This window comes from Meriones unguiculatus, chromosome 17 (assembly GCF_030254825.1).
Source record: "Meriones unguiculatus strain TT.TT164.6M chromosome 17, Bangor_MerUng_6.1, whole genome shotgun sequence".
Classification (NCBI taxonomy): domain Eukaryota; kingdom Metazoa; phylum Chordata; class Mammalia; order Rodentia; family Muridae; genus Meriones; species Meriones unguiculatus.
The window spans coordinates 37,404,655-37,424,267 of NC_083364.1; the positions used below are offsets into that span (position 1 = coordinate 37,404,655).

The window sequence follows — 19,613 nt, forward strand, 5'->3', positions numbered from 1 at the left end:
TTGATTCTTAGCCTCTGGCTGCCATGAAGGGGAAAGTGTTATTTTAAACACCCTGGGCCTACTTTTCTTCAAGTCTTTTTGCAGCCCAAATTGCTCTCAGCTCCAAGCTAGGTTGGGTGTTGGGTGAGATGATGTTCCAGCAGCCTGTGTTCTGAGTCTCCTTGGTTCTGTTAGTTTTATGCTTGTTGCTGACCTAGATCCTCCTCAGGGGTCGGAAACCAACACAGAGATCTCCAAGGCTTCTTTCAGCTGTGCCCAGGTCACATGTTTTATTGTTGCAGTTTTACTTCTTACTGGGAGCAACAGCATCTTAATCAAAACATTTTTTTGGATTCATCGGAACAGTGATTCCATCCACTCCTTTCTGTTCCTGCCCTGATTGGGCTCCGCCGACTCTAGTCAGACAGGGTGTGTCTGCACCCACAGAGATGCTGGACTGGGAGCTGGCAGAGGATCAAGGACCAGTTTGGGTGCTTAGCATCCAAATAGTCAAAGCCGTCGCACACAGCTATTCGGAGCTCCTACTCGAGGCCCTCCAGGCAGAAACAGTGGCAGACAGAGCCGTTCTTGACAGTTGAGTGCATAGCGCTCTGAAAAGCTGTTCCTAAGACAGGAAATCAGTGAAGAAAGGGTGTTAGGAAGGAAACATCGAATCTAAGTCATGCAAATCTCTCTTTTGTATGCCAGGAAGTACTAGGAGAGACACTGTAACTTTGGGGGGGGGACGGGGGTGCAGGCTGAGCTTCCCATCCTGGGGTCCCAATCTCCCTGGAGAGTGCGTTTTGCAACTTGGGAGGGACAGTGCGAGCCAGAGAGAGTAATCTAGCTGTCCCACACCAGGTCTGGGACAACTGCAAATGTTTGCTTTTCTGTGTAAAAGGCCCCATGAACCCTGCCGCATCGGTGCACGCCTTTAATCCCAGCACTCAGGGAGGTAGAGGCAGACCATTCCTGTGAATATGAGGCCAGCTTGATCTACAAACTGAGTTCAGGACAGCCAGGGCTACACAGAAAAAACCCTGTCTCCAAAACAAACAAACACACAAACAAACAAACAAACAAAAAAACAACAAAAAAAGAGGCCCCTTAAGTTAGTTACTCACATCTAAAAAACAATGAGTTACAAATGACTAGATTTCCTGGTTTTTCTCCACTTGGGATAGAATGCACCAGAAACACTAAATCTGAAGGAGTGGTAGGCCTGCTCTGGGAGGAAAAAGCAATGCAAGCATCAGATTAAAGACCAGTTTGAGAGTTATTATGAGTCACAGGAGCAACTCTAAGAAATCCCAATGCTCGATGATATCCAATTTTCTATTGCTAGTTGTGGTACTTGTTCTTTGAAGCAGTAATCAAGACACATTCATGTGAAAACATCTCCATTGGTATTGATAGATTTTTTTACCCTTTGGGTGTGTTTCCCCAGGAAGCCACAGTGTTCCTCTGCCACATTAAAGGTGTCATTCTGCTTCCTTCTGCCATTCTTGTGGCTGAAGTGACAGGCCCTGATTATGTCATTCTGGTCTCCTCTGTGCTCTGTCACATGCTTTTGACTCCATCTGGGCTGGAGTTGTTCACATTGTCCAGTGCTATGCTGTGCAGGCAATCCAACTGGCCTGCCCTCGGGGGCCTTTGAGGGTCTTGACAATGGCCTGTGTCATCACCTGGGCCAGGTGTTTCAGATATAGCCCAGCTGCCTTCCCCTTCTACCCCCCTTCTCTGCTCCCCTGCTGTCTCCGTGCTCATCTGCTCATAGGGCTTCACTTGATGTTTCTCCCTTTTCCTCACGCAGCCTCTGCCACCCCCACCCCCACCTCCCCTCAAGGTCCATACTAGGAATCCTTCCAGGTTACAGTTTTATTCTGCCATTTCATCTATAGACTAAAACTTCAGTTTGGACTTCAGTGATTGTATTTTTTTTTTCTTTCCCCTATAATTCTTAACTTGGACCTTTTCTCAGATCCTTGTGTTTTAGATACTTTTTTTTTTTTTTTGCAATGTCTAGTTTTCATTGTTTGTTTTTAATTTTTCTAGTAATTTCCTGTCTGGCTTGCGGCTGTCATTCCTTTCTCTTTTTGACTGTTTCAAAAGTCCTTGTCTTAGGAGAGGGATTTCGGAGCATTCCGTTCTTGAGTGTGGGGTTTGCTGACATTCCTTGGGGCTGTTGGCCTCTCCGTGGTGTGAAATGTTTTCATTAGCTCATCTTCATTGGAGGCTGTTTTCCATCGAGGACCATAGGCCCTGTGTGTCCTGGCATATGGCACCGTTTTCATCTTTGCTGTTGTCAGGAACCTTCCATGTTGACAGTGGGGACTAGTTTGCCTGTGAATTTCTCAGCTGGGGATTTCTCTGTGTAGCCTTGGCTGGCCTGGAACTTGCTATGTAGACTAGGCTGGCCTCATACTCACAGAGATCTGCCTTTCCCCTGCCTCCTGAGTGCTGGGATTAAGGGCATGTGCCACAGCCTGGAAGCTGGGAGTTTCTTTATCATAAAAGTTGTGAATTCTTATCACTGGGGACTAGAGTGACTTTTTTTTTTTTTTTTCTGCAGAGTACTTTGGTCTGGTTCCTAGCACCCACACTAGGCAGCTTACTGCCTGTAACTCCTATTTCCAGGAAATCTGATTCCCTTTTCTAGTTCCACAGCACCTGCATATACAGGGCATATAACACATACATATGTTTTTTTATATCTGTGTATGTATGTTGTGCTTGTGTGTGTTTTGTACTCAGTAATAAATGCCAAGTCACCAATAATGTATTGGTGTCCCATTAAGGAAAGGGATAAGCACTTCTTGGTGTCATTTAACCAAGAGCAAGCCCAGATTGGAATTCTCTACTTCACCCTCTCTGTGTCATTGTCCTCTGTCTTGTGAGCCTGAATCTACACCTGCCCGAAGGCTCTCTTGTTAATCTCTCCCCATTTCTGTGCCTGTCTCAGTGTGTGTGTGTGTGTGTGTGTGTGTGTCTGTGTGTCTGTGTGTCTGTTCTTAATAAGGAGCTTTGTGGTGTTGTAGGTCGAGGCCCTGACAGACACTGTTTTCTTGGGGAAACAGAGCCATTTGCCAGTGGCTCTTCTCTTCATCTTGATCTTGCCATCGAAGGAGCTTCTGAATTACTTGGCGTGCTGGCTGATTACAGTTTTCTTCACCATTTCCCAGGTCTCATATTTCTGGACGGATCCAGTCTCCTTGGTCCCAAGGAGAGATATTTCACTGAAAATTATAATAGAATTTTGGAAGGGGTTAAGTCACTGACTCCAACTGAGATAACAAAACAGTATTACAAACATCATCATTTATGAAGTAATACCCAAATGTTATGTACAACATTTATGATGGATATTCTTTTTATAAGATTGCTTTCAGCCTCTATTTTTGCTCTTTTCAGGGAATGATTCACAGGCATTGTCTGGGTCAGGGGTGTGGAAAAGGACATGGCTCAAGATTGCAGCTGTATATCAGCTTAGGTTGTAAAAGTTGATTACACGGGAAATCTGAGGCAGGCAAGGTTGGGTGTTACATTGTTTTCTTAAAGGCATGTTAAACCAAACAGGCCGAACGCACAGTAGGATGGCAGGTGTGTTATTACCTGAGTGGTGAGGTCCAGCAAAAGTTCCAGTCTCTTCCAGTATAAGAGGTATTTTCATAATGTTGCGTCACTGTGTGTGTGTGTGTGTGTGTGTTTTATGTGTATGTATGTGTGCTAGTGCCCAGGGAGGCCAGAAAAGAGCTTTGGATCCCTTGGAGCTGGAGTAGCAGGCAATACTGAGCTGCCAGCTGGGTGCAGGAATTGAAATTCTCTCCTCTGAGGAGGAGCAAGCTCTTGGCCACGGAGCCTGTCTTTAGCCCTGAAGTGATTTTTATGTGAGGTTCTCTCTCTCTCTCTCTTCCTTATTTTTTGTTTTTGTTTTTGTTTTTGAGTCAGGGTTTCTCTGTATAGCGCTGGCTGTCCTGGAACTCACTCTGTAGACCAGGCTGGCCTTGAGCTCACAGAGATCTGCTTGCCTCTGCCTCCCAAGTACTGGGATCAAAGGCCTACGCCACCACCATCCAGCTTCCCTTCTTACATTCTCATCATCCTGGTTAATAATCTTAAATTGAGCAACTCTTTATAAACATCCCTCAACTGGGATTCCAAAGCACGGACCCTGTGCGCACACGCGTGCGTGCGTGCGTGCGTGTGTGTAGCTGGGCGTGTTACTCGTCTGGCAAACAGATCGCCAGGCCATTCTGGAGCAACTCCAAGGAATCCTGTCACAGGTGCTGCTTCAGTGACAGTGGAGACTGTGTGACATCAATGAGAGGTGTCCCTGACTGGGCTGCTGCACATTCATTCTGTGTAGCTCAGGCTTCTTTCCAGCAGACACACTTTCTGGTTCTCCATTACACGGCCACGAGGGTGGGGACTGCTCCTGCTGTTTGCGGGAGTGAAGTGAGGTGTGAATGCCAAGGATGAGCCATCTCCGGGCTCCTCTCAGCCCTCCTGGTTTCTCATTTCACCGAAGCTATTCAGTTTCTCCTCCGTCACAACAAACACACACCCAAGACTCTCAGTCGTGGCCCAAAACAACAGAAGGGAAGTGGGAGCTTGGCAGGAGAATGGAATGCAGTTGTGGCTGTGTTTCCCTCCTTCCTGGGCTTGTCTGTCTGTCTGTCAGGTCAGTGTGGATGGAGTCTCTCAGCTCCTGTTTCCAACAGGAATGTCAGTGTCCGAGCTTGTTTCTATACACAATGAGGGGCCTACACAAAAATCTCAGGGTGCCTGAGGCAGGCATTTAAGATCAGCTCGCCTGTCAGAGCATAAGGTGTTTGTGAATGGTGGTGGAGCACGCCTTTAATCCCAGCGCTTTGGGAGGCAGGGGCAGGTGGATATCATGAGTTCAAGGCCAGCCTGGTCTACAGAGTGAGTTCCAGGGCAGCCAGGGCTACACAAAGAAACCCTGAAAAAACAAAAACCAAAATGAAAACAAAAAGGCATTTGTGAAGACTGCGTTGGGTGTGTGTGTGTGAGGGGGGGGTGAAGCAGGCAGGGGAAAGACTAATTGTAAAGAAAGAGCTGCCACTCTGGAGGAGTGTGGTGTGGTGTGTGTGTGGTGTTCTGTGCACCATTGTGAGCTGCCTTTCTGAAGAGAGGAGCCTGCCTGGACCTGTCCTGCTGGGGCTGCCCTTGGCAGCAGGGATGGCAGGACCTAGCAGTTGCTAAGCCTGTTTCCCTTCCCAGGCACAGCCTGAATGGGATTCTAAAGCCTTTCTCCCAGGCCTGTCTGTCACTACTTGTTTTTCTGAAGAGAGGCTTCTTTACATGGTCACAGACTCTGCAGGCCTGGACCAGACTGGCCCCTTGTCCTCTCAGTCTGTCCCCTTTAACTGCGTCCAGCCCAGTGGCTTTCCTCTGCCTCCTCTCCCCTGCACTCTGCCTTCACTTCCTCTATCCCAGGAACCCAATGAAGGCCCCCCCTTCCTGTCTCATTGCCCAGGTTTGATCCTGTCATTGAACTACTCCAGGAAAGGAGGCACTTACGGCCTGCCCTGGATAATTAACCTGGCAGTGCTCTGACATGCACGTCCTTTTCCCATTCGACAACGGTTAGGTGTCTCTGGCGAGCGGATGCTTTATCATTGCAATGTCACCAATGAATGTCCTCACAAGCAGAAGAATGTCCTCAGTTCCTGCTCCGTTCCACATCTCCTCTTGTGCCAGCAGAGCCTGGCAGCATCACGGTTGATGTGGAAAAGCTGGTTCCCGGAAGAGCCCTGCCTCTCTTGCCCTAACTGGCCATTGTCATTGAGTGTGCCGCTCGTCCCACTCATCTTCCCAGGCCCAACCGCAGAGTCTGCTCTGACCTCTGCACACTTCCGTGGTCTGGCTGTGCGCCCACCATGAGGGCTGCCTGTTCAGAGCTGCTGTTTGTCTCTGTTCTCTCCACTGTGCTCATTTCAAGGGGTGCTGGGTAAATGTTAGTTGATATTTTTTCTAGGTACTGAGTGAAGAACAGAACACTTGATGAATATTTAGAGACGGGACCATCCAGAGGGTTCAGTGGGTAGAGGCGACTGCCACTAAACCTGATGACCTGGGCTTCATTCCCGGGACCCACATGGTAGAAGACAACCGATCTCTGCACTTGCACTTGGACTTGTGTGTGTAAACTTGTGCACTTGTTAAAATAATGAAAAATAATTAAAAATTGAAAAGGCTTACAGACGACAGTAAGAAAAGCAACTCTTCTCTCTCTCTCTCTCTCTCTCTCTCTCTAGTTACAAGTTATTCCCGAACTGCGTCCCGTCCTTCGGGTTCCGCCATCTGCTGCCTCTCACGGACAGAGTCGACAGTTTCAACGAGGAAGTGAGGAAGCAGAGGGTGTCCCGGAACCGAGATGCCCCCGAGGGGGGCTTTGATGCCGTCCTCCAGGCAGCCGTCTGCAAGGTAACGTTCCGGTCTCGGCCTCCATGAGACAGGTTTTGAGCCTGCAGCTCCACTCTTGCATCAGAGGCTGAGCTCAGCTGCACCTTGGGGAAATCTCTAGCAATCAAGTCAGCTGGACTTGGGATGACTTGAGCTCGTTGGTGTTGGGTGTGGCTCTGTGCAGTGCGACAGTGTCTTTGCCAGAAAGACAGCTGTTCTGTGTTTATGCGTTGCTTTTTTTTTTTTTTTTTCGGCCCAGTTGTTTTAAACCTTAAAGATTGCTGTACGGGGGAATCCAGCTGAAAAATAGAATCAAGCGAAGTCTTTGGTTGCATGACTATGTTCTTGTTTTTCTCAGTTCTCTGTGATGTGTGACTCCAGAGGGAGGGCTTAGACTTTGAGAGGTTCCCATCTGGGAGAAATATATATATGTGGAATACTGCTAACAACTTATTATTAAAATAAATTTCTTCTGTAAAAAAAAAAACCTAATGGCAGCAACAAAAGATTAATTATTCTGAGCTCATTCCTGGAGCATGTGTGCATTGTTGTTTGGTTCGTCTTCCTGGTCTCTGTGCTTAGCAGTTTTCAGTAAGTGAAGTCTAGAGTGTCCACACCGGCAGTGCATTCTTTTTTAAAAGATTTATTTGTTTTTTAAAAACGTTACATGTGGGAGGTTTTGCCTGCATGTATGTTAGTGTGCACACGTACCCAGCATCCATAGGGGTTGGAAGAAGAGGGCCTCTGGAATTGTTACAGATGGTTGTAAACCTCCATGTGATTGGCTGGGAATTGCTGGGAATTGCACCTGGGTCCTTTAGGAAGAGCAACGGTGCTCTAAGCATTGAGCCACCTCTCCAGCCTCCTGGTGATGATGTTTTGAAAACCCATGGGAGTTCATTAGTGGAGTGGTAGGAACCTAACTGTTTGGGAGGTCAGGGGAATGATGGGGCACGGTGTGTGGTGGTGTGTCTCTCTGTATTCAGTTGTTGACTGCTAAAACTGCAAAGAGCTAAGTACTAGCCAGGTCTTGGTATTGTTATTTCTGTGGTCCACTGTCAGTCTTATGTTTTGTAAATGTTGCTGTTGGGTTTTTTGTTGTTGTTGTTTTGATTTTCGAGACAGGGTTTCTCTGTATAACAGCTCTGGCTGTCCTGGAACTTGCTCAGGTTGGCCTCGGACTCAAAGATTTTGCCTGCCTCTGCCTGGGATTGAGAGCTGGGATTGAAGGCCTGCATCACTAGGCCTGGCTTATATTTTGTATATATTCATCCTTCCTTACTTGTCTATTAATAGTAATAGAGAACTGATGGCCAAAGGATGGCAGGAAGTACAGGGCGGAACTTTTGGGAAAGAGAGAGGGACTCGGAGAAGAAGGTGGGAGATTTGCCAGTAACCACAGGAAAATGGACGGATGTGAGCAGGGTCAGAGAGGTAGAGCGAGGTGGTAGGATGTACTACTGGGGGTAGTGGGGTCAAGCTAGATAGGTGGCTGAGAGACTGCTCTAGCCAAAAGGCTTAAACTTTAAGATATTAAAAAGCCTCTACGTCATTACTTACACTGCTGGTTGGTTTGAAAGTCCCAATTCCCTCTACATTGGCCACATTATTGGGTTCTTTTTCCTACCTCCCTACACTACTTCTATCCCTTCCAACCCCCCCAACCCCACCCCAACACTAGGTAGGAGAGAAGAATGGTTAGAGGGGAAAGAGGGGCATCAATATTGTTAAACTACTCCCTGCTGATTAGGGACATCGAGTTCCTGTGGGCAAGTTTGATCTTCCTCCTCAGGGTAGCTCCAGCCAGAAACCAGCAATCCAGCAACAGCAGCAGGAGCAGCAGGGCCAACAACAGGAGGAACAATAGCCATAGCAGGCTCTCCGGGGCTCTACCAGCATTTATACCCTCGGCAGAGTCCCCAGAATTCTAAACGTAAACTATCTTCAGCTGGCAAAGTCACGCACCTGCTAGAGCACAAGGCCACTCCTAGTCGGCTGCTGTGGACAGTCTGAAGCAGCCCCACATCCCCCACCTGGGATTAAAACAAAAACATATTCATGTAACATTTCTATGTTTAAAAAAAAACAAACAAACCAGAAAACTCACTACACTGGAAAAGCTTAAATCTTAACTTCAAGGCCACACCCACGGTAACTGCTGTTTCCTTCCTCGGTGATTGTCACTCTCCGGTTTCCGAGTGTGTATGCTGGGTTTGTCCTATACTCTCCTTCCTCTGTAATCACCCTTTGGCAAGAATAAGAAGAAAGCCCAGTTTAGATTCTGAAGAACCCCCGACAGTAGACAGGGATGGCTAAGGGCAAGGAGAAGGCATAGAAAGCAATGGGTTCCCCATCTCTCTGGCTGAGTCATGGAGGAGGCCTGAGGGTTCCTTCAGAGTGGGAGGTCACAGTGGCTTTCCATCCTGTTGGCTGCTGTCCAGTAACACGTGGTCCGTAATTCAGAGGTTGCTGGTGTGTGTGTGTTTCAGCAGCCTGACGCCAGATGGAATACAGCTATAACATGCTCATCTCTGAATCGCCCATGTGTCATGAAATGGTTTGCGGGTTGTACGCTCCCTCTTTTTTACTGGCACTCAGATATTGACTGAAGAGGCGATGCCTTCACAGACATTTAGCCAAATGCTACATTTTGTAGCATCTGGACAAATAGTGCAGGAAAAAAAAAATGTAAGATTGCCTTCAACTCCTTACCCCGAGAATTTGGTGGATTTTCATTTGGGGGGAGGTCATCATTAAGGCTGTGTGGGTGGGAGGAAGAGTCAGTTACAGGCCATGCCCAGCACTGGGCATTCTACTGGATGAAGAGCACAGTGAATGCTGGGACCGCTGGCGTCTGGTCCGGAGTGAAGCCAGAGCCACCTCTGTACCATCCCAAATGGGTAGAATAGTCTGCCCTTTGAAGTTCAGTATTTCAGAGGTTCCTAGCAGACTTCCTGAACTCATTGCTTGAACTTGGTGAGTTGTCATTGACAGGGTGGCTTGGTGTGCGCCGTATCAGCCTTAGAACTGATACACATTTCACCGTGGCCTTTGCCACAGGGAAAGTTAATAATTATTTAGAATTAGGCAGTCTGCAAGCCACCGGTTTCTCCTTACCTTCCCCCACTTCTGTGCTATGCAGTTACATTTAGAGATGTATGAGGACATTTCTTTATCATTTGAAATTTCCTAATTTTTAATAAATGTCATTTCCCCTAGTTTATTACAGACTTTAAAAAAATTATTCCTTTGTTATGTATACAGTGTTCTGTCTGCGTGTATACCTCCACGCCAGAAGAGGGCATTAGATCTTATTATAGATAATTGTGAGCCATCATGTGGTTGCTGGGAATTGAACTCGGAGCTCTGGAAGATCAGCCAGTGCTCTTAACCTCTGAGCCATCTCTCAAGCCCCAGACTTTCTTATTGTGGCAAAAAAAATGTTAGGAAAAGATCATAAATTAGCTTTGGGTGAATGACTAGGCAACAAAATTATACCTTCAGAAATCTTCAGCAACTTGAGGGCCAGGCAGGGTTGTGCATACCCTCAATCCCAGCACTGAGGAGACAGATACAAGCAGATCTCCGTGAGGTCAAGGCCAGCCTTGCCTACAAAGTGAGTTCCAGGCCGCCAGGGCTCTGTCAAAAGACTTTGTCTAAAAAATCAATCCAATAAACTAAATCTTTAGCAAATTGAACAATGCCTAAGAGAAATTAAGAGTGGACTAATTAAGAGTGGTTTTAGGCAGGCTGAAAAACCACTGTGGCTCAAATGACCCTATCTGGCAAATAAGAGAAAAATAGACTGGTGATACTGCCTAATGGGTAGAGGCACCTGTTGCCAAACCTGAGTCCAGTCCCAGGAACATGCATGATGGAAGGAGAAAACCAGCTCTTTCAAATTGTCCTCTCACTATCTCCGATTATCATGGCATGAGTGCATACACATGGGAAAGAAAAAAATTCTGGAAATAGACCAAAATGAGAGCAGTGTTTTTAGGTTACAGAATTATATGTTGTTGTGTTTTGTTTTTGTTTTGTTTTGTTTTTTTTTTTTTACTTCTCTTGGTCATTCAAAAATTTTTACATTTGTCTAAATTTCTACGATAAATATATGCTATTTTTATTATGAAGCATTTCAATCAAAATAGTGGAGAGAATAGAGAAATTAACTCCATGAGTCCGTGCATACTCTTAGTGATCACCACTCATGGCCGATCTTGTTTTGTGTTTACAGCGACCCTGTCTTCATATTATTTGAGGGATAGCTCAGATATCATTTACAACGTTTAAGCATTTCTTTCTTTACTGGGCCTGTTCCTGTTTGCCCAGATTAGAGGCTCTTCCTCTTAGTCCTCTCAACCGAGTGCAACAGAGGGAGAAAGGCCGGAGTCCTGTGCTCTTGGCCAGCTGTCATGAGGGCCAGAGTTGCACACCTCTGCTTCTGCTGACCTTTGCTTTTTGTGATGGATCTAAGAACAGGCCTGACTCACAGCATCAGGGGGTTTTCCTTGGCTCTGGCTTCCCTGGATTGGACTGTTCGTTATCAACTTGTCTTTAAGGTCTACCTCTAAGGCATGCTGTGTATTTCTTGGAAAGGTGTTCTTTGCAGTAGATAAGGAAGAGAAATACCTGCTTTTCTGTGGGATTCCTACTCAGGACAAGGACCCTGCTTTTACCAGTGGTAGTAGATCGTGTGTGTGTGTGTGTGTGTGTGTGTGTGTGTGTGTTCCGCTCCCACAGCTGCTCAGGTTGCTGTAGGCAGCAGTTAACAGCACACACAGCTAAGAGATGGCTCTCCCATGAAAGCATCTTCTTCCGGTGCAGTGTCCACAACTGGGTTAGAATTGGAGTGGGCCGTTACCTTTAATGTTGTTATGAGCCTATGGTTGGGTTTGTTTATACTTTTTCTGGGTCAGAATTGTGGTTTCTCCTTTTATCATCAGTTTTATTGTTTCCCTCAGAACTTTCTAGAAATTGGCTTTAAGTTGCCTATTCCTTATTCTCCATTGTACAGGTTGATATGTGACTGGGTGGTTCAGACTGGAGCTGTGGTTGCTTTCCTACTTTCCCAAACCGGATGCACTGTTGGCCTCCGAGGATGAGGGGTGGGTGGGTTGCTGAGTGTGGCCTCAGAGCTATGGTTTCCAGAGCCTGTTTGCTTTTCCTTCACATCAGTGTCTTCAGGAAACTTAAAGTATTAAAGTATTCTCTCTCTTTCTCTCTCTCTCTCTCTCCCTCCCCCCCCTCTGTCTCTCTGTGAGGAATGAGAGTGTGTGACCACACATGTGAAGGTCAGAGGATTTTTTCTACCCCGTTGAGTCAGGGACTCTCTTGTATCTGCTTCTATGCTGCACTTCCCAGGCTAACTGGCCAGCAAGCTTCCAAAACAAGGCTTGGAAAAATGACAAAAGGTCTACAAGAAATTAGTCAGGTCCAAAGAAGCGAAGGGGTGACTCTGCTGCTCCCACCAGCAGAGGAGCGCTGGAATTACAGATATGCACCCCACGGCAGGCTTTTGGGTCTGGCTCTCATTTGGGTTGCCAGGCTTGTGCAGCTAGACGGCTGAGCCGTCTCCTCTTCCCGTGACTGCGGTTAATGCGTGCTTTCACATCACTCCACTAGTCTGGTGACATTTCAAAGTCTGTGACCCTTGGTCTGCTGCGCTGGGGGTCACACTGCCCTCCTGACAGCTGGGTATTCTCACACAGGGGAAGGGATTACCAACAGGGCACTAGTGAGAGCGCATGTCTGTTGCCCTTTATATAAACCACCTGATTACCCTCTAGCATAGATCAGCTGTGTCCCCGCCTCCCTTTCCTGCCATAAATGGCTTTGACACATGCTGGCAACTTCACTGACCACGGCAGGGACAGGCAGCCAGGGAAAAGGCTGGGCAAGTCTCCATGTCTGCATCCTCCCTCCCCCTGAGACAGGGCTTCTCTCTGTAACCCTATTTGTCCTGGAACTCACTGTGTAGACCAGGCTGGCCACGAACTCACAGAGATACATCTGCCTGATTTTATTTATTTTATGTGTAAGTGCTCTATCTGCATGTAGGCCAGCATGGCAGAAGAGAGCATCAAATTCCAGTATAGATGGTTGTGAGCCACCATGTGGTTGCTGGGAGTTGAACTCGGGACCTCTGGGAAGAGCAGCCAGTGCTCTTAACTAGTGAGCCATCTCTCCAGCCCTGCCTCTGGCCTCTTAGGTGCTGGGATTAAAGGCACCCCCACCCAGCTGGTTTTGTTGTTGTTGTTTGGTTTGGTTTTGAGGTCTTGCTTCTATACTGGCCAGTATGTCAGTTTCCTCTGTATCTTGGCCTCTGCATGGCAGCCACAGTGGCCTGGAGCCACTTCCCTGGCTGCTGCTGGGCTCCTGCACATGCTGCTTCCGTTGCTTCACTCTGCTTCCCCAGCAGTCCCCGCTCTTCTTTTGTTTCTTTCATTTTAATAGATTCATTGCATCAAGCAGTTTCCACCCCACCTCCCAACCTCCTGCTTCGTCACATCCCACATCAGTGTGGTATGTTTGTTGTAGCCAGCGGGCCATTGTTGACACAGTTCGGGCACAGTCTTGGTGTTTGTTGTGCCTTCTCTATAGATGTTAACAAACCAAGGAACTACCTGCTTCCCATCATACTATCGGTCCGGGCAGCCTTTCCCACTCCCAGAGTCTCATGTTCTTATATCATCCCTTGCTAAACCTGTTCTTAAACGTGTGTGTGTGTGTGTGTGTGTGTGTGTGTGTGTGTGCGCGTGTGTGTGCGTGTGTGTGCGTGCGTGCGTGCGCGTGTGTGGTGTTAGGGGTGGTTTAGAACTGGAAGACTGGGAATTGAACCTTGGACTTGCAACATGCTGTGCAAATGCTCTTTACCACGGAATGACAGCCCCAACCCTTTGAACTGCTCTTTCTTCCTTTGCATGTCTAACCTGGCTTGCTTGTGTAGCAGACGTCAGCTTAATTGACTGTCCACTGGGGAAATACACCCTCATCTACACCCTCACTGGGTCAGGGTCTCCTAGTGGTAAGTGCTTTGTCACTTCTGTCCCACTTATCGTTTTATTTTTATTTTCGCCGCTGCTTGGATGGCACGCATCCTCGTTAAGACACTGGAGATGCTGTCATTGTCATACCTGTGTTTCCCTGGCACCAAGGACGCTGCCTGGCGCGGGCAATGTCTTTGTTACATATCTGATGGGGAGACAGTGCGTTGTGCTCACAGGTGCCACTGTGCTTCTGAAGGATGCTGGGAAATAGCCAGATATCCCCTGCTCCTCGCTTGTCCACCTTCCCACAATGCTCTGCCATCTCCATGGTATCTATAGTGTGATGTAACTGCCCTCAAAGTGGAGCCAGCAGTCCTGTGTATTGGCAGTACTCTCACCTCGGTAGCAGTTCTGGTGGAGAGCAAAGAAAAGAAAATAGAAGGCCCCTGGCCTCAGGGTTTGTGATTGTTTTTAAGACAGGTCTGCCTGATTGGCTTGGAATTCACTATGTAGACTAGACTGCCGGTCCTCTTACTCACAGAGATCTGCCTTTAGAGCCGTGTACCACCACGCCCAGCTACTCAGGAATTTTATTTGAGTTTGGGGATCCAGTTGAGGGTAAATTAAGCCTCCTGTTTATAAGCATTTCACTGACCCATATGACATTATTGATGTTTATTTATCATTGTTATTTTCTTATTGGTAGCATTCCCACAAAAACAAATGCTTCGTTCATTTACTTTCTGTAGTACTAGAAATGAAACCAGAGGTCTTCATTGCTCGCGCAAAGGCTCTGTACTGAGCTACATTCTTAGTCCTCCAAACGTAAAATCTAACATGGCTCAACACTATCCATTCTACGGTGCCTTCAGTAGGTTGGAGGCCGCTTCTGAGACACCCTGCTATGCTCTTTGTCCAGGGTGGAGGGGAGGAAGACGTGGGGGTTGGGCCTGAGGTGGATGTTTAGAACCTGAGTCACAGGCGGCTTCTTTCCTAAGGAAAGGAATATTACACTGTGGCCTCATTAAATGTAACCACCACAGAGCAGATTTTTTCCCCCAAGTATATTTCCTTGCAAAGTATGATTAGAAGCAGGAAAAACAAACTCCTAAGGAGGACAAGACATGTTTATTGTTACAAAGTGATGGAGACAGGCCCCGAATGTCAGTGTGGTTGGTCATTCAGGGAACCAATCCCACAATCAAAGCTTGAGTTGCCCCGTGGGCCACATTGGAATTAAGACTCTTTAGTCCGCAAACTTGGATCTGCTTTGGAATCCGTCACTGGCCAAAACAGGCCATTGGCCTCTCTTTCCTCCCTCCCTCCCTCCTTCCTTCCTTCCCAGCACCTGTTTCCTCCTCCTCCCACTGCCTTCTGGAAATGTTCATGCAAAGTGCTGTGAGGAGGCTCCAGGTTAAGGTGGCCACAGACCTGCCTCTGTGAACTTTACTTCGAACAAGATCTAAGGTGCAGCTGGGCAAACTGGCCTCTTGGAACCTCAGTGGTCAGGGACAGCCTCCCTCTCTCCTTTGCTCCTCCCCCCTCCCCAAAATGCTGGCTTGGTCCTTTCACTTCCCCCTGGAAGTGTACCAAGCAACACTTTCCTTTGTTGGTGGTAGTACCGTCCCCCCCCCCCCCCGTGACAAACCAGAAATGGCAAAGCCGGAGCTGGCAGATAGATTCATGTGCATACGTTAAATGTACTTATCCTTGACCAGTTAGAGCCTGTGCTATCTTTGAAATCACACAAAAGCAGAGAAGGTGGGGGAGGGGGGTCTTCCAAAGAGAGCACATTCCTGCCCTAAGGCACCACCACAGTTACCCACAATCCTGTGGGGCAGCTAAGATGGCTGTGCCGCTGCTCCTCTGTGGAGCTGTGACTTTCCTGTTTATCAGGCTCAGTTAGCCATGAGTGACAGTGCTTGGGATTTCTACTGGGTGGTCCCAAGGCCAGCAAGCTGAGGGAGCTTTGTGCTCTGCCTTATTTGCCCCAGTTTGGAAGGTGCTGCTTCAGACCCACGGCTTCTTCTCCTAGGCTCTCATAGAGTGACCATAGCCAGACACTGCCATTCATAGAATAAATATATATTTTTTTTAATAGAGGGAAGCTTGGCGGATGGGTGATTCTCCAGGGACAGGTAGGGTTGTGGGACAGTGTTGATATTTGGCACAAGGACCTCTTCGTGGTTGGAGGTGTGATCTTGACAGCAGAATGCTGGGTAATTCCGCACTGAAGCTGATGGGCCTCTCTAGTCTAGGACCAGCTTTCCATAGAGAGTTTCATGAGTGCAGTCTGCTCACAAGTGATCCAGGGCACCTCCTCCTGTTCCCTAAGACAGGAGGGACATGGCCTTCTCTCAGATTCCCAGGCCCTCTCCGAATTCTCTACAGGATATCCTTGAGCATGCCCCTTTGTCATGCTCTGTGTGGTCCCCGAGTGTAAATAAGCAATTAGAAATGGGTCTGGGGAGCTTTGGCTTACTTTGAAGCCAGCCTGGTCTACAGAGTGAGTTCCAGGACAGCCAGGGCTACATAGTGAGACCTTGTCTGCAAAAAAAAAAAAAAAAATTCTCACCCCCTTCCCCCCAAAAAAGAAGAAACACTTTCTTTCCCACTTCCTCTTCTTTACTCTTCTCCCTTTCCTTCCATTCTCCCCACCCCTCTTCGGTACTTGGGATCGAACCCAGGGCCCCATGGTATGCTAGGCAGGTGCTCTGCCACTGAGCTACACCCCCAGTCTCCCAAGTCTGCTCATCTCCCCAGTCACTCCCTGGTAGCTTAGACTTGCAGTAGCTACCTCAGGCCTGTCTCCTATACACATCTCAGCAGCTGGCCAACACGACCTCTCGCTGTCCCATACACATCAATTTTATTTGCCGAGCACAGCTTGCTCTGAACTGGTGTCTGGCCACTCTCTCTGGTTGGTTGCCCAGTGCAACCACTTTAGTGTTGGGCAGGGGAGTTCCCCAGGAACCAGAAGGTGGAAACTATTCAGTCATTTGGGGGCCCCGCTTTCCTTTGTAAGACATTGTAACCACGGACTGACTCCCTCCATCTTCAAGAAACTGGATTGTACCACAGGCTAGAGACCGGTGTCCTCAAAATCAAGAAACGGAGCCCATTGCTTCCCAGTCCTTTCTCCCAGGCCTCAGGCTCTCTGGGGCCAGCTGTTGGATATAGATGAATAAGCCAGCCTCGTCTGTCTGGCCCCGGGAAGCAGCAAGCTTTTATGTATTTTCTTAGCAGGGAAGGGCTGGTCAATCTCTGCTTCTCCTTTTTATGGACTGCTGAGAGAGGTCAGGTTATGGGGAACTGAGTGGAGAAACAGAGGCAGCATTTCAGAGGGATGAAGCGCAAGGGTCACTGAAGGGTTATGATCACTGGACTCCGGGTATATTTTTAAGCACGTGGGAAGGAACCAGGGAGAGACTAACCGATGGGACATTTTCCAGGGAGGGTAGGATTTACGGGACTGTGTTTTCTCAAGGAGGGTGGAGCCCGCCTTCCTTGGAGACAGTGAGATCAGAGCAGAGGGCAGGAGCCTTGAGGTTTAAACAGAGAGGGACTCTGGCTTCGCACCTTCCTTCTGGGGCCTTCTGGGACGGTGGCACAATGTAGGAACCAGGTGAGGAGGGGCCAGTTGCTTGTGTCTCAGTGACAGAAGAGGCAAGGTCACCTCACTTGACTGTGGACCAAGAGGTTTAAAGCTGAAAGAGGGCTGGCAGTGAATTGGATACAGATCTAGCCTGCGGAGAGAGAGGCCTGGCCAGGCGCCAGGCTTTTTTTTTTTTTTTTGCTGGCGTCCAGTGCGCTTCCGCCCCGCCCACCCATGACATTTTCATCCGAGGGCTGACCTTGATCTGTTTAATGACATCAGTTTTGTTTACATGTGGGTTTTACTCGGAGACAAACAGAGGTTTAGCTAAACAATGGACCCTTCAGAAAATTTGTTAATGAAAGAAAACATTCAACATAAAAATTAAGAGATGCAAATAAGCAAAAAGGAGATAAGTGTGGACTCCCCACTGAAGAGAAAGTGGTGAACTTAGGAGTTAGAGACATAACTGGGAGTTTTTGGCTCCGTGGAAATAGCCGTGGTGGCAGCGAGTACCAATTGCTGCCTATTTACCACATTGCGTGGCTGCTGGGTGTGTCGTTTTGTTTAATCTTTTCAGCAGCTGTGTTTTATCAGTAGTCATTATCTCTGCCTTATAGATGAGGAGGCTGAGGCTAGCAAAAAATTAAATACCTTGCTCAAGATCACACAGGCGAGATGAGGCAGATGTAGGGCCGGACCCAGGACCTCAAGGATGCCACTGCTTCCAGGGAAGAGTGTTGATGTGTGAGATTCCTAGTCCGATCCTAGCCTTTGGCATGCCTATGGAAAACATTGTTTTTAAACAATGCCTTTGAACAAGCCTTGTTTGAAAATACCTGTCGCTGAAGTATAGTTAGCATACGTAAGCCATACATGTAGCCCAGGCTGACTTGAAACTTGGAATCCTCCTGCCTCAGCCTCCTGAGTGCTAGGATTACATACCACCATACCTGATCCCATTTGAAAAATGTGACATGCATGCATACACCAGAAACCGTCATCAAAACCAAGGTGATATCCGGATGGTGGGGTAGCTCATCCAATAAAGATGCTTGCCACCAAGACAGACAACTTGAATTTGATCCCTCAATTACATGGTGGAAGGAAGGAGAGAACCAACTTCCACAAATTGTCCTTTGACCATCACGTAGGCGCTTTAGCAGGAGTGCAAGGCCCCACCCCTGAGGGCAAAGCTAATGAGCATATCATTTATACCTGTGAGTGAGTTTGTGCCCTTCTCATTTCTCCTTTCTTCATCACTCCCTGCCACTACACATAAGATCCGTTTGCAAAAGTTTTATATAAACAATACATATAGGTACATATATGGCCTGTTTGCCTCTGCACAGTTATTCTGAGATTCCTCCTTGCTGGTAAATGTCTCCACTCATTCCCTTTGTGGCTTAGCAACAGTTGCAAGACCTTATTACCAAATAGTAAAAGAGGAGAAATGTAAACTGGTTAATCCTGGCCCTTGAATAGTAATTTAGAGTCCCATTATAGTTTCCTTTATGTGCCAAGTACTTTTCAGATACACTGTATAGAAAGATCTGGCACCAGCCCTGCCAAGCAGTTTCAGTTCCATCTTCCAAAGGCTGGAAGAAACAAGGGGCTCTCATAGGGCCCCCACAGTTGGAGAAAAGCAGAGGCTTGAACCCAGTTCATCTCTTTCAAAGATGTGGGACTCTGGCTCCCATGGATACACTGTATTGTAGTTCAGCAGCTTTCTTGAACAGGAAGAACAAAATCCCACTGCCCAGTGTTGCTCCTTGCCCTAAATGTGGAATGCAAAATTTAAGCCTTCAAAACAAATAACCCCAGGAGCAATCAGCAGACATTTTTTTTTTCTCAGCTATGAATGCTCGGGAGTCACCTTGTGAAATTTCCAAGCTGAAAGCCTGGGGTGGATAATTCGTCTGTGTCCTGACCCATTCCCGAGACCTGACTCTGGGCCAAGGCTCTTGACACCATTTACGGATCATGAGCCCGCTTAAGAGGAGATAGAGTTATCATCATTCTGTGGAGCAGCTTCTGCTGCACACTCTCCCTTTCTTTCAGCAAACATTGACTTTTTTTTGGATGAGGCAGTCATAGGTTAAACGCTGTGGTATACTGGCCTTTTTTTCTGAGTTATCGTCTCTTCTGCACACACACAGCTTCCTCTCCCTAGACGATCAGGTGATTTAACTCTGAGAGTGAGACACAGGCCATCTCAGTCTGCCTTGGTAGTAGAGTGGACCTGGACAGTTTATCTCTCTGAGCTCCAGTTTGCTCAACTACAGATAGCAACGTCCGGCCTGCCTCACAGGGGTTGAAGGGGAGGGTTGATGGAATCTTGGATGTGTTCAGTAGAAGTGAAATGTTTTTATGCCTGCTCTACAGACAAGGGAAGAAGCTTCCAAGGTGACAGATAAATAACAAACAGATAAATAGATAAATAGACTGATTGGTCCGCAGCAGGAGAACTCAAATGTCCGTCTTAAAGCATTCAAGTTCCATGTTGTCTGGCTCCTTGCTAAACTTAACCCCTCATCTGTTTCTATCTCCTTGAGACCACAGAGAAGCTGTCAGAGGAAAAAAAAAATGGAGCCTGAACAAAGCAAATAACGACATTCAAA

At 47.5% G+C, this 19,613-nt stretch overlaps 1 protein-coding gene across 2 annotated transcripts in view; it reads left to right on the forward strand.

Moving 5' to 3' along the window:
* The window catches only part of Itgb5 (integrin subunit beta 5), a 107,305-nt gene that overhangs the window by 39,369 nt on the left and 48,323 nt on the right, over positions 1-19,613 (forward strand). For both annotated transcript variants that reach the window (XM_021640288.2, XM_021640289.2), the window contains exon 5: positions 6,261-6,429. In XM_021640288.2, coding sequence (XP_021495963.2) covers positions 6,261-6,429 — 169 coding nt within the window. The remainder of the gene's footprint in view (positions 1-6,260; positions 6,430-19,613) is intronic.